This window comes from Rattus norvegicus, chromosome 14, assembly GCF_036323735.1.
Source record: "Rattus norvegicus strain BN/NHsdMcwi chromosome 14, GRCr8, whole genome shotgun sequence".
In the NCBI taxonomy this organism is placed as follows: domain Eukaryota; kingdom Metazoa; phylum Chordata; class Mammalia; order Rodentia; family Muridae; genus Rattus; species Rattus norvegicus.
In genome coordinates this window covers 80,725,142-80,738,651 of record NC_086032.1, presented here as the reverse complement: position 1 = coordinate 80,738,651, position 13,510 = coordinate 80,725,142, and the positions used below count along the sequence as shown (strand labels likewise).

Sequence of the window (13,510 nt, the reverse complement as noted above, 5' to 3'; positions counted from 1 at the left end):
AAAAAGTGTATTGTGCCGTGAGAGTAGAGAGAGAAGCCCTACTAGCACGTCTGACGGCTTCTGCTTTGTTTTTTTCTATTTGTGGCTGGTCACAGGCATTGAACCCATGACCTTACACACGATAAACAAGAGTTCTTATCCTGGAGCTATATCTCCGCCATTCTACAATTTGAGAAGTCCGCTTTGCTAATGAGTAGGGTCAATGCTGTCCTATCTTTCTGGCTTATGTGTGATGCCAAGTTGCTTTCTTCACCCTCTCTCTACTGGGAAACCTGTATGTGATAAAACTCCAGCATCCATCCCTGATAAGGGCCCTCAAGCAAGATATGAATAGCAGGCAACTCCCTTGCCATGATGAAGGGAGTCTGCAGAAATCCTACAGCTAACACGCTTGAAGACAAAAGCCTGACGGCTGACTCTCCCAAGGTAGGAGCAAGTCTGCTCACTACCTATGCCAAGCACTGGACTGGAAAGCCAGTCAGGTTGTCAGGGAGCAGGGCATGGCACACAACACAAAATCAGACAGACAGGGAAGAGAGAAAGAGAATAAGGCTGGAGTTAGGGACGGCCCTGAGGTTAAGAGTGCACACTGTTCTTACAGAGAACCCGAGTTCAGTTCTCTGAATTCCGCCGACGCAGGTCACAGTGGCCGGTAACTCTGGCTCCAGGGGGATCTGACACCCCCTCTTCTGGCCTCCACAGGCACCTGTGCTCACGTGCACTACACATCCATACACACAATCTAATAAAAATAAACCTTTTAAAAAAGAAGCACAAAACTTTATTTGCAGAAAACATTTATAAAATGTCTCTAAAAGAATGATGTCGAAATTAGTGAGTTAGAAAGTGATCCATGATGGGCTGGAGAGATGGCTCAGTGGTTAGAGCACTGACTGCTCTACCAAAGGTCCTGAGTTCAAATCCCAGCAACCACATGGTGGCTCACAACCATCTGTAATGGGATCTGATGCCCTCTTCTGGTGTGTCTGAAGACAGCTACAATGTGCTGATATATAATAAATCTTTTCTTAAAAAAAATAAAGGAAGGAAGGAAAAGAAAGTGATCCATGAAATACAGCTGGGAACCAGACACAGTCTAGCTACTTGCCAAGGCAGAAATATTACTTGATCCTAAAAATTCAAGGCCAGCTTAAGCAACATACAGAGAACGCTGCCTCAAAACTATGTGTGTGTGCATTCTTTTATTTTTTCTTTCTCCTCTTCTTTCTTTCTCCTCTTCTTTCTTTCTTTCTTCCTTTCTTTCTTTCTTTTAAGATTAATTTATTTATTTTATGTTTCTGAGTACACTGTAGTTATCCTCAGACATACCAGAAGATGGCATCCAATCCCATTACAGATGGTTGTGAGCTACCATGTGGTTGCTGGGAATTGAACTCAGAACCTCTGGGAGAGCAGCCAGTGTTCTTAACCACTAAACTATCTCTCTAGCCCTTTTCTCATTTTCTTTTTTTTTTTTTTTTCAGAGCTGGGGACCGAACCCAGGGCCTTGCGCTTGCTAGGTAAGTGCTCTACCACTGAGCTAAATCCCCAACTCCTCTCATTTTCTTGACATGCAATTCTTAAACTTCTTGCAATCTCTGAGGTAATATAGATCTTACGTTAAAGAAATGACAGGTAGCCAGGCTCTGAGTAGCTTTAGGGTGAGGCTGGCCATTATAGAACACAGGCCTAGATGTTCAACTTTAATTGTCAAACTGCAGGGAGGAGAGGGCATCAGCCATACCTATGCATGAAACCTCCATAAACAAAGAACCCACAGGGTCCACAGGGCTTCTGGGTTGGCAAACTGACCTGCAATCTAGGATGGACCATCTTCCAGCTCCATAGAGACAGGAATGTCTTGCTCAGGCAATGACCAAATATCACCCTGAGCACTTTTCAGGAATGTGCACATGTGCATACATGTCCTATCACAAACACAACATGTGAAGGAAGCACTCTCCTCGATTCTGACAGAAAGCATCAGAAGCACTGGGCTGAGGGCACCCAGCTGGTATAGGGGGAATCTGACGTTTCTACTGTCAGAAGTGGTGAGGGACCTTGTAAGAATGGAGGGCAGGGAGCAGGGAGAACAGCACATGTGACCGTAAGGCCTCAGGTCACAAGATGAGTTTATAGATGTCCCATTTCTTTCTACAGAGCAGCATCAAGCACTCAAGAGACTAAATTTGGTAAAGCAATGCCAGGTAGAACACCATGAGGAGACATGAAATTCTTGGTTCACGAGCAAAACTTGCATGGGGCGCCAAGGATGAGACCTGGAGTCAGGCCGGGAAGCAGCGGGGTGTGTGTCTGGACTGGGGCAGGGGAGAAACTGAGTCAACACAGACAGCATGACCATGGAGGAGCCAAAAAGAGCAGGGAGCTGCATCCTGGACTTTAGAGGCTGGAGAGTGTGGAAGAAGTGACAGCGGAGGAGGGCAGACAGGGGACAGACAGGGGACAGGGTCCTGTGAGCCATGTGATGGGTGTGTACAACCTCCTGTCCCCATGTTCCCTCCCAGACCCCAAGACAAGAAAAGAGCACCTAGACCTAAGTGCTCCCCCCAGACCCTTCTCACAGCACAAGATTCACTGTGAACCCTGACCCTTGACCTAAGAAGGGACGACCTTCCCCCAACCTACCTAAAATAATACTTTGTCCATGACACACCAATGAACACCTAGCTCAGAGTGAGACAGGAGGCTGGTCATAGCCATGTCCCCAGTGTCCTGCTTCCCAACAGAGGAGAACAAGAGGGAATGGAGTCTCCAGTCCTGAGCATCTGTGGAGCTTTTCACTTTTGCAGGCAGCTCCCTCGTAACAGCCCTCATAGGAACTGTTGCTCCTGGAGGCAGGGAGGCTGGCCTTGGAGGAGCCGAGGGTATCTATTGGAACATCCAAACAGACACATGGTAGGTGAAGGCTGTGTTGAACAGCTCAGAGGCAGAGAGCCCAAAGAAAGATAGAACAGATCACGACCCACAGACAGACACTCACGGTGTCTTACACTGGAGCTCCAAGGGAACAGGCCATACGCGAGGGCGTGAGGAGAAAAGGATGCCCTAGAGGCAGCCTGGAGTGTGATTAGTTTGGCTACTTTGTAGAGAGCAGGTGCAGCAAGGTTTTGAGGACCTGAGTGACAGTTATGGGCGGGCTCTCTGTCGGGTGAGTACGCACCAGCCCACCCCTCCCAGAATAGAGGACCCAGGAAGAACTTGAAGGCGAAATACAGAAAGACAGTTCCTGAACTTTCGAAAGACTGTGCTTGTCACTTGACAAAACTTTGTCCCTGCTGGAAGCGCCTCATGAACGTTGGGTGCGCTGGAAGAAAACGCTGCTGGTAAGGTATTTTTAGCAGCAGCTTCCAGAGCTGTCTCTGAATTATGCAGCAAAAGCTCCCAGCACCGTGAGTCAGCAGCCAAGTGCAGTGACATCCCCCACAGCTAACTCTGCACACATACCCGGCCAGAGCGGCCACAGCAGCCAGAGCAGCCAGAGCCAGGGCCTCCCTTCCCAAGCCAGCTGCCCTCCACCTAGCTCTAGCCTCAGCTTCTGCTCTTCCCAGGCACCCTGTGCACTTGCAACCTAGCTCCCCATCCCCCATGATCCTGCCCTGCCCAAGACTACCCTCTTCTTGGGTCTAATCTCTTCATTATTTCCAGGGTCCCAATTACATCCTGACAGGGTGAGATCAGGTGGCAAAGCCCCATGCTTACCAGGACAGGTCACAGCACCCATCCTTGGTTACAGACACTTACCCAACCCAGCACTTCCCCTAAGAACTCCCAAAGATGGACACACAGCCCCACGCCCCCACCGTCCCACTCACCTGACAGGAGCGGAACTGGCTGACAAGCAGTGTGCACCTCTGGGGCTCCTTCCGCCCATCCAGGCTGTCTAGCTCTGCAGCCACCTGGTTCAGCTCCTCATCGGCATAGTAGAACTGGGCCAGCAGCTGTGGGTCTGACCTCTGCAGGAGAGAGAGGTACCAGAAACATGAGGAGGTGGTAACTGCTGGAGGAGACCTGATAGCTGGTGGCCTTGTTCCTGCAGGGCAGGCTGCCCCTGTGTTGACGCCCAGGGCTAAGCCTCTAACCTGGACTCCTCTATCCCAAGCAGTAGCCATCTCATCGGATTTCTCCATAAGAACCTTTAGGAATACAATCGAGGCAAAAGCCAGGCTGTTGGGGCAATGCCCGCTTAGCTCACCCTACACAAAAGACCCTTGTTAGAATCCCAGAAAAGAGGAAGAGAGAGGCCCAGGGATGACAGAAAACCTCTTAGGAAAAATAAAAATTATATAAACAAGGCCTATTGGCACATACCTGCCATCCCAGCACTAGGGAGACTGAGGTAGGAGGATTATGTATTTGATATGAGCCTGAGACTTTGTCTAAGAAAAGGTGTTTCATTTACAAGTCTAAACAGAAATGACAAAGACAGCCACGGAAGAAAGGAGCCATTATTATTATTATTATTATTATTATTATTATTTCACTCCAATGAAATGAAAATGATTGGCAGAGTTTGTGATCAGTCTTCCATTCCCTGCCCTCTGAAGACCTCCCTGCCCTCTCAACCCCATTTCTTAATACTGGGGAACACCAGTTTCCTCAACTCAGAGGCCTCCCTTCCACTAACTCATAGGTGCTCTGGTTCTGGTTTTGCAACAGCCAAACTCTGAGGAGAACCCAGGCTCCCTGTCTCTTCCATTTGCCTGATATCTGCCCACTGTCTCTTTGCTGCAGCCCACTGGCTGGGTCACACAATGGTCCCCTGGGCTCCTAGGTATCAAGGACTCCTTCCCTAGAGCTGTCAGTCCAGGGTTCAGAGAAATGAAGGAGAAATGGTGAAGCCCCAGCATGTTCCGGTAAAGGGCGCTCATGATTGCAGGAAGAAAGACATGGGAGAGGACTGAGGACAGATACACAGCTCAAGACAGAGCATTCACCTAGCATGCACAAGGCTCTGGCTCAGCCTCCAAAACCAGAAGGGAAGAAACAAAGACCCAAGAGAGTAGAATACATACAAATGTACCAACCCTAATTTGCTGTGATTCGGCTCACATGGGTGCACACATGCTCACAGAGAACACGTGCTGGTACCTGGCCCACTCTCTTCCACCCATGCATGTGGCTGTGTTTACACCTCAGTGTGTTAACTTCTGGGCATTACTGTAATTTCCCTATCCTTCCCTATCCTTCCCTTCCCTTCCCTTCCCTTCCCTTCCCTTCCCTTCCCTTCCCTTCCCTTCCCTTCCCTACCCTTCCCTTCCCTTCCCTTCCCCTTCTTTCCCCTTTCCCTTCCCCCTTTCCTTCCCTTCCTTTCCCTTCCTTTCCCTTCCTTTCCCTCCCCTCTCCTTCTCCTTCTTTCCCCTTCCCCTTCCCCTTCCCTTCCTTGCCTTGCCTTTCCCTCACAGTCCCTTTCTCTGCCCCTTCCCCAAGACTCCCAAAAAGGCTCAAGGAGGCTTTTCCTTAACTACAAGGCCTTGATCACAAACACGAACCTCCCAACTAGTCAAGGATACCGGGGAAGGAAGGGAACACCGAGGTGTGGTCAAACAGCCCCTTATGGGGCTGGCTAAGTCACCAATCAGAATCTGCATAGCACGTCACAGACAGCTACAGTGCTAAATCAAGATGGGTAGCAGACCTTCCCAAGACATCCTGCAGAGAGCTGAGTGGGGACTCCCAGACCTGCCTGATCGGGTCTAGATGCAGATGCAGCACCTTCCCCTTTACCTGATTGGTGACACCCCATACGCAGAGAGAGAAAGGTCCCTTGTGCCACATGCTGCACCCACTGCTGGCCCCCTACCCCTCCACACCTGGGCTGACTTCTCAGCTACTGCCACACCCAGGAGGGCTTCGACACACCGGAGACTGGGATGAGATGAGATCCAGGGGTATAGTTGGGTCTGGGAGTGAGCTCAGTGGGTACAGGTCTGCCATGCAGGCATAACGACCTGAGTTCAGATCCTCAGAGCCCAGGTAAGACATGGTAGTTTACATCTGTAACCACAGCACTCCTACGATAAGATAGGAGGCAGAGATAAGAGGCCCTAGAAGCTCGTGAGTCAGGAAGCTCACAAGCCAGTGAGTCTGAGCACAGAGGATAACAGAGACCCAATCCCCAACAGGATCAGGGGCAAGGACTAATGTCCAAGATTGCCCTCCGACCTCCACGTGTGGGTCATGGCACAGACACCAACCTGCAGCTGGTCTATGCTACTCTGTGGGTTCTTCCTTCTCCTACCCTTTATCCCCTGCTCCCCTCACCCCTCCCCCTCTCCCCACTAAATGGAAGAGAAACAAGGATAGATGGGGAGCAACCAGAAAACTCCCTGAATCTCATTTTTCCCTTTTGTTTCTTCTTTGACCACAGCTACTAACAAACCACAACCAACAACCGCCCCCCTAGACTCTCAGGGCCCTCTGGAAAGTTCCTAGAATTCCAAATGTCACACAGTCACAGAAGCTATCTGCAGTTGGTTAAAACCATGCCTCTGCCTGAGCAGGAGGCAAACCGAGGTCAGCTGCTACAGACCGTCTGAAGCAGCCCCACATCCCACCCCTGGGATGAAATCGAAAGCACATTCTTACAATGTTTCTGTGGGTTTTTTCTTTTTAAAGAAGCCAAGATTCCAGAACTGTCAAAAATGTCACTGCACCAACCCATGTGCTCATGCACAAACAACTGAGAGGACTCAGCTCATGAAGTTCAACATCCAGAGTTCAATCCCCTGGACCCCGGTCGTAGAAGGAAAGGACCAGGCTCTACAAACTGACCTCTGCATGCATGTACAAATAAAATAAAAATCAGTTTTGAAAAAGGCAGGGTGGGAGACGAGAGACACATTTATTCCTCTCTTCCCACCACACAATTCTGGCAGGGTCCTGGCCCTGCTCCTCCCTTTAATGGACATGGCTCTCACAGGCCAACTCACTCTCTGACAGCCCCTAGGATCCCATTCTGGCTTGCATTGCTCCCTAGCTTCTCCTAGGTGCTCCTGACATTCCCTGGGGAAGGAGGAACAGTCATAGACACACCCGTTTCCCAGCAGACAGAAATAGCTTCCTCCTGTTACCCCTTTCTCCTGGAAGGCATCTGGCTCCTTCTCAAGCAGGGACAAACTTATGCTCACCCAAGAGACGTGTGTTGTACACCTCGTCAACGGTACGGCCCACTTTACTTGTCAGCCAGCTTAGAGTGGTCAACTAGGTCAACAGAAGCCTAGTTCCCTTCTGACCTCAACCCCACCAGCTCCCCAGCAAGAAATGCTAGAAAGGGAAGGCTTGGCAGACAAGGCGCAGAGCAGCTGACTTTGGCTAGGGTTGTCAGGAAAGTCCCGTCTGTCAGTTTCCTAGGTGGCAGCCCACCCATCACCAAGGAAAGGACCCAGCCTCAAGAGGGCTACATGTGGTCTTCTTGGCCCTCCCACCTCCCTCTTGCCTGTGCTCTACGGAAACCAACAGCACCCATATGTTCATGGTTGAGTGTGCACATGGCCTGTGTATGTATGCATTGTGCATGTGCATCACTGCATGCATTTCTACTAGTGTGTACATGCATTTATATATGTACAAATGTGTGATTTCAGTATGGAGAGGACCTAAAGTAGAGGCCTACACCTGCTAGCATTCTAAATCACAACCCTTGCTAGAGTCAAGGTTCCCCGTCTGCCCTACATTCTCCATTTATGACCAAAGTGGGACTCAATCTCTCTCTCTCTCTCTCTCTCTCTCTCTCTCTCTCTCTCTCTCTCTCTCTCTCTCACACACACACACACACACACACGTATAATGCACACACAGGCATAGACATACGCCTAAAAGAAAGTGTAAGAATGTTCAGAAAATATTACAAAAACACAAAATGATGTCCGTGCTGTTTTAAATTTCAGCTGCCAATGGAGCACTAGGCCCCTCAGACTAAAGAACCAAAGTGCTTCTGTGTTCCCCACAGGCCACAGTGTGGGTGCAGAACGGATCCTAAATCACTATGTCAGTCACGCCTATCCCAGGCCCCAGGTGCTGTGAGGAGGAAGCCTCCAGGCAGGTGTCCCAGGAAATGAATTAACAAAACCAATGAGACTCAATTTGTCCTGATTAAAGGATCCAAGAGAAAATTTTGGTTACTAAGTCTGTAATTTGCAGAGTAGAGCCCAAAGAGCCAATTCACCAGCTCACTACTCAGTGCTGTACCAGCGGGGTGGGCACTGGCCCCATGCAGGTTGGCTCACAGGTCTGACACAGGAAGTCAGCATACTGATTTTGTGGGTTTTTTTTTTTAATTTTTATTTTATGTGCATTGGTGCTTTGCCTGGATGTTTATCTGTGTGAGGGTGTCAGATCCCCTGGAACTGGAGTTACAGACAGTCGTGAGCTGCCATGTGGGTGCTGGGAATTCAACCTGGATCCTGTGGAAGAGCAGTCAGTGCTCTTAACCACTGAGCCATCTCTCCAGCCCAGATTTTAAGTGTTTTGATGTCCCAAAAGAAACTGTATAGGACAAAGGGATCATCGTGAGTAGGAGGAGGTAGGTACTTTGTTAAAAAGTATGCAGTAAAAACTGCAACATTGTAAAATCATACCCGAACTGTAGGAATGCCTTTAAAACAATACTGCCTGGATACTGTCTCAACTATATCCACAGCCGAGGGCAGGGAAAAAGGTTAGAATAGGTCTTGGATTTCTTTTTTCACTAGTGATCCCTTTCCCAAGAAACCTCCATATCACCCTGGTTATATAAGTACATAAAACAGGTATACAAATCAAACATTTACTCATAAATTAATCATAAAGAATTTTGGGCTGAAGAGACACGGCTCAGTGGTTAAGAGCATTGGCTGCTCTTCCAGAGGTCCTGAGTTCAAATCCCAGCAACCACATGGTGGCTCACAACCATCTGTAATGAGAACTGATGCCCTCTTGGGTGTGTCTGAAGACAGCAACAGTGTACTTAGATATAATAAATAATTTTTTTAAAAAAGAATTTTATTTTAAAACAATTCTTTGAGGGCTGGGTAGACAGCTCATTGGAGAAAGTTCTTCTGTGCAAAGGTGAGGATCTGAGTTCAGATCCCTAGAACCCACTTTAAAAAGCCAGGCATGGTGGCACACATTTGTAATCCCAGTGCTTCTCTGGAGGGAAGAGAGGTGGAGACAGGAAAACCTCGGAAGCTCACAGGCTGGCTAGCCTGGTGTGTGCAGTGGCAAACAACAAAGAGGAGACCTTGACTCGAACAAGGTGGGTGGCAAGGAGGGACAGTTGTCCCCTGATCTCCCTGTGGTGTGACTGTGCCTGTCCTCACACGCACTCTGCAGATACACCGAGCAATTATAAAGTTAAGTCACAATACAGGGTGGACCAACACAGCACTAACTACAGGAAGTTGCTTGCATTATTTATTCTCTCAGAAGCCTGGGCCCTGATGAGTGTGGCTGTCAGAGTGGACACACTCATAGTGTGGGCGAGGTTGGGTCCTCCTTGCAGGGGCCCTCTGAGTAGCCATGGGTGACTCTGAAGTGTTTCCCTTTAGTTCAGAGGATTTCTGGTGGGGCTGGGACATTATCAGAGATCACAGCACCTGGGTCCTGCTCACCATGAGCCACTCCAGAGGAATCAAGCCCAGCCCTGTGTTAGGCACCGCTCATCAGAGTCTAATGTGCAATGGACCAGGCAGGGAGACTGACGCGTGTGAAAGTAACAAGTGGCCTGGTTTGCATGGTTTGCATGTTAGAAGCCATGAAGCTAGGACTTCTGCCCAGAGCCATGGTGAGAATCCCCAGGCCTCTCTGGTGGAAGAAAAGGGTAGACCAGTGCCAAGGCTAGACCCTGTCCACACTCCTGCTTCCTAAATATGACATGCATACTGCAGATGGAGGACACTAACTGATGCCCTGTAGCTCTAGAGAGCAAGCTCATGGTCTCGGTCAGGCTCCAGGTAAGAGAATGACAGGCAGGCAGCAGGATATGCGGTCTGCACAGATGGCAGCCCAGGAAGCATGGTGCGCCAGAGAGGACAGTTCCTGCCCCAGGTCATCCCATGAGGGGCACAAAGCCTAGGCAGTTCTTCCTCAAGCAGATGTTGTCAGAATGTCAGCTAGGGTCTGAATACCTCTGAGAGCCCTTCCACATAACCAGTTGAGCCATTCACTGCCCCAACATCCGGAACACAGAACCCTGCTATGTTACCTTTCAGTCTCAGCCTGTCCCCAGACAGTGGTCACACATGGACTTCAAGAAGAGACTGGAGAGGTCAACGAAGGGACAGTCACCCATAGTGCCATCCTGGGCCCTGACCTCTCCTGGACCAGGTCTCCAAGAGAGCCATAAGCTCTGCACTCCAATCCTCCAAATCCTAAAGCATCACAGAAAACCAAGCCTCTGAAGGTGCCTTAACTCAGCTGCTCCCCACAACGACTACCACTCCGACAGCTGCTCAGCCCACAGGCAACATGGCTGGAACTGCTTGTCGCTTCCAAACACTGACCTGGGCTCACCCAGGGTACCCTTGTCCCACTCATTCCCACAAGTAGACAGCCAGCATCCCTCATATGCCTCTGGCCTGACCTAGCTCTACGGTGGCCGGTCCTCAGAGGTATGGGGGCACTGGGAGCCCTGATGTCCCTCAGTAACAGCACAACCTCTCAAAAGCCGCTCACAGCACTCTCTGAAGGGCGAGTGATACTTTTGTTTTTGTTCACATTAGCAAAAAACGCCATCTCTGTGGTAAAATACAAATAAACCACTCCAGCGATGGGAAGAGAATAATCTGCAGCGTAGACTCTGAAGGGACCAGATGGGCTGGCTCCTAGCTCAAATCCCAAACCCTTCCTCCATGGCCCACCCCCTGCTAAGTACCCCTGCAACACTGTGACAGGCATCATGAATGCCCGGAAAGGTGCATGTACAGTCCCTAGTGTCCTCATTAGTGTGCACAAAAATGACAGCAACAACCAGCCGGCCAGGATAAGGAGCCAAATCCTATATACCTTCCCTCAAGAAGGAGCGCCACCCCCCACAAGGCAGCCATGACCCGAACCAGGGATGACCGGGCTGGGCTGCATGAGGGATAAGATTCACAGTAAAACCGTCATCCTCTCAGGAGTGAACCCGAGAACCATGCGGACGGCAGGAAGCCCCTGGGTTCTGTATCCACCTACCCACTGCAACAGCAGTCCTGGATAGAGGCCCAAGGGTCTCCTCACGAAAGGACGGACAGGGTAACAAGTGGGACAGAGCAAGGGACAGAAAAGTAGTCTTACAACTCTTAGGGTTTGCAAAGGCAGGGAAGGGAGAGGCTGGGGTATCCCTGAGCAGAAGTGGGCGGAGTGGAGGGCAGCTCAAAGTCCCACAGCCTGGGAAAGGAGGCATGTCGTGAAGTTAGTGAGGGGCGGTGCCGATTCCTTCCCGTGGAGTCATATAGGAAAGGAGAAAGACAGACATCCCAGAAGGATGAGCAGGAAAGCAGCCAGGTGGGACTGCCCCATGCACACACGCTACACATGCCACCATACCCCACCTCCACGTGTGCTGCCTCAGGGTGTAGGCAGGCACCTGAGGCTTTCCTGGTCCACTCAGCATCTTTGATCTATGACTTTTCAGAGCTTTGAACCTGACCTGGGGACAAGTGACCCCTCCGGTGCTGCCACAGAGCTTTTCTTCCTCAGGCTCAAGGATGGCCAGCATTGGCTACCTAGGTCTTGGTTCCAATATGCCCAGTGGGGCCCTCCAGCTTTAGTCTTGGCTGGACTCTGGGTCCAGCAACACAAGTGGATGCATACAGAATTCCAGAAAGGGAAGGCATACAAGAGAAGTTATATGTGTTTGTTTCTGTCCCCTGTGGTCCATTACATTGCAGGAAGAGCACCCCTCTACTTCTGTGTAGGCGTACAGGCCGGGAGTAGAGGACGGTACCTCCTCCTCAGCTGAACACGGCAGAAACCAAACCAAAAGGTCACACAATCTCACTTGATAATAAATAAAGACAGACCCAGCATGGCCCCTGCCAAACACACCAGCGGAAGGTGGACCAGACAGGGACAGTCTCCAAAATATGCCACATCAGAAAGATTTGAGGATGGAGAATTCTGGCCAATGCAATGATGGTTGTGAAACTTTGTCCATACCTGAGAGATTCACTATAAATTCTGAGAGCTAGAACCCTACTTTGCCTGAAAATGGTTCATAGCCAGTGCTGCCCAATAGGCTAATCCATGAGATAGTGTTTATGCACAGCTGCACACGGCCTCCCTACAGGCACGGCTGTGCCTCTCTGGTTTCTCAGCAACCTGGTAAATTAGGATTTGAGGTCTAGCTTAGACACCGAATAAGAATAATCCCCTGTACCCACTGTCTCTCCAGAATACGTTCCTTTTCCCAGCCTCATTCTTGCTTGCAACAGGCACCAAAGCCAGCTCAGAAGGCCTAGAATGTGGGGGAGCCAGCAGCCTCCCCATAGCCGCTAATTGCTCAAGGACAGCAGCAGTTGGTGTCCAAGTGCCCTGGCCTCCACCCTGCCAGTGAACAAAGGAGCCTTTGCAACTTCAATCTACTCTATGATTTGGAGACAGACCCCATCTGGGAGAGCGAGCCAGCCCTGCAGGGTGGGCTGATCACATGCGGATGAACAGCCCTCTTTTATTAGGATATCCTGAGCCACGGAGCTACCGGGCAAGGACCTAACCCTTGTCCTGACCCGGACAAGTGATAACCCTGGCTTGGCTGTCGTGCTTTTTTCTGAAAGCCACCACAGGTCTCTCAGAAAAGTCGGTCCTTTTCATCCTGTTTTGTTTTTAGAAACAGGGCCTTGTTGTATTGTCCAGGATGAACTCAAACTCCTGGGCTCGAGTGAGTGGTTCTCCTGTCATGGCTTCCCTAGCAACCCACACTATCATTGTGCACTGAAGCTGGCTAAGCAAAGGGTCTTCAAAAGGAAAATTAATTTTCTAATGAAACTCCCCATCAAGGGCTGTTCATACACTAACTGCCAACAATTCAGCAAGCAGTTGTGTGGGACTGGCACGAAGCCAAGGAACCACTCACAGGGAAGGACTGCAGGCAGTGAGGGGCCATGGAGGAGGATGCTGTCAGTAAATGAGCGGCCTGCCTGGCAGGTGGGTGTAGAAACTGGGGGAGATCATATGTTTTAACTTAATAGTTTAAAAGACATTGACAGTGCATTTGATGGGACTGTGCAGGCAGCTAGTGGATACAGGGGTTGTTGCAAGCCTGCAACCCGAGGTAAGACAAGTGGATTACTGAAGTCGGGCTTAGTAGCCAGCTCAGGCAGCCTGGTGTCGCTCTGTGGGCTCAGGCCCAGCTGTCTAGGACTGCCCCATGCTCTGTACCTAGCAGGTCCCCAGGCCTAGGATGCAGTGGATTGGAAAAGGCCTATCCCATAATGAAGGGGAAAGGGCTTGGGATGACCCTGCCTGGGTCTTCAGCCCATGCTACAACCCAGAGAAAAGAACTCAAGGGGAGTAAGGGACATGTTACCAG

At 50.2% G+C, this 13,510-nt stretch overlaps 1 protein-coding gene across 5 annotated transcripts in view; it reads right to left on the bottom strand.

Annotated features, from left to right (window-relative positions):
• Zfyve28 (zinc finger FYVE-type containing 28) overlaps nucleotides 1-13,510 on the bottom strand; it is an 85,610-nt gene that overhangs the window by 39,955 nt on the left and 32,145 nt on the right. For all 5 annotated transcript variants that reach the window (XR_005492958.2, NM_001107227.1, XM_006251256.5 and 2 more), the window contains exon 2: nucleotides 3,834-3,974. Coding sequence is in view for 4 of the 5 variants with exons in the window: in NM_001107227.1 (NP_001100697.1) it covers nucleotides 3,834-3,974 (141 nt within the window). In the remaining variant the exon portion in view is untranslated. The remainder of the gene's footprint in view (nucleotides 1-3,833; nucleotides 3,975-13,510) is intronic.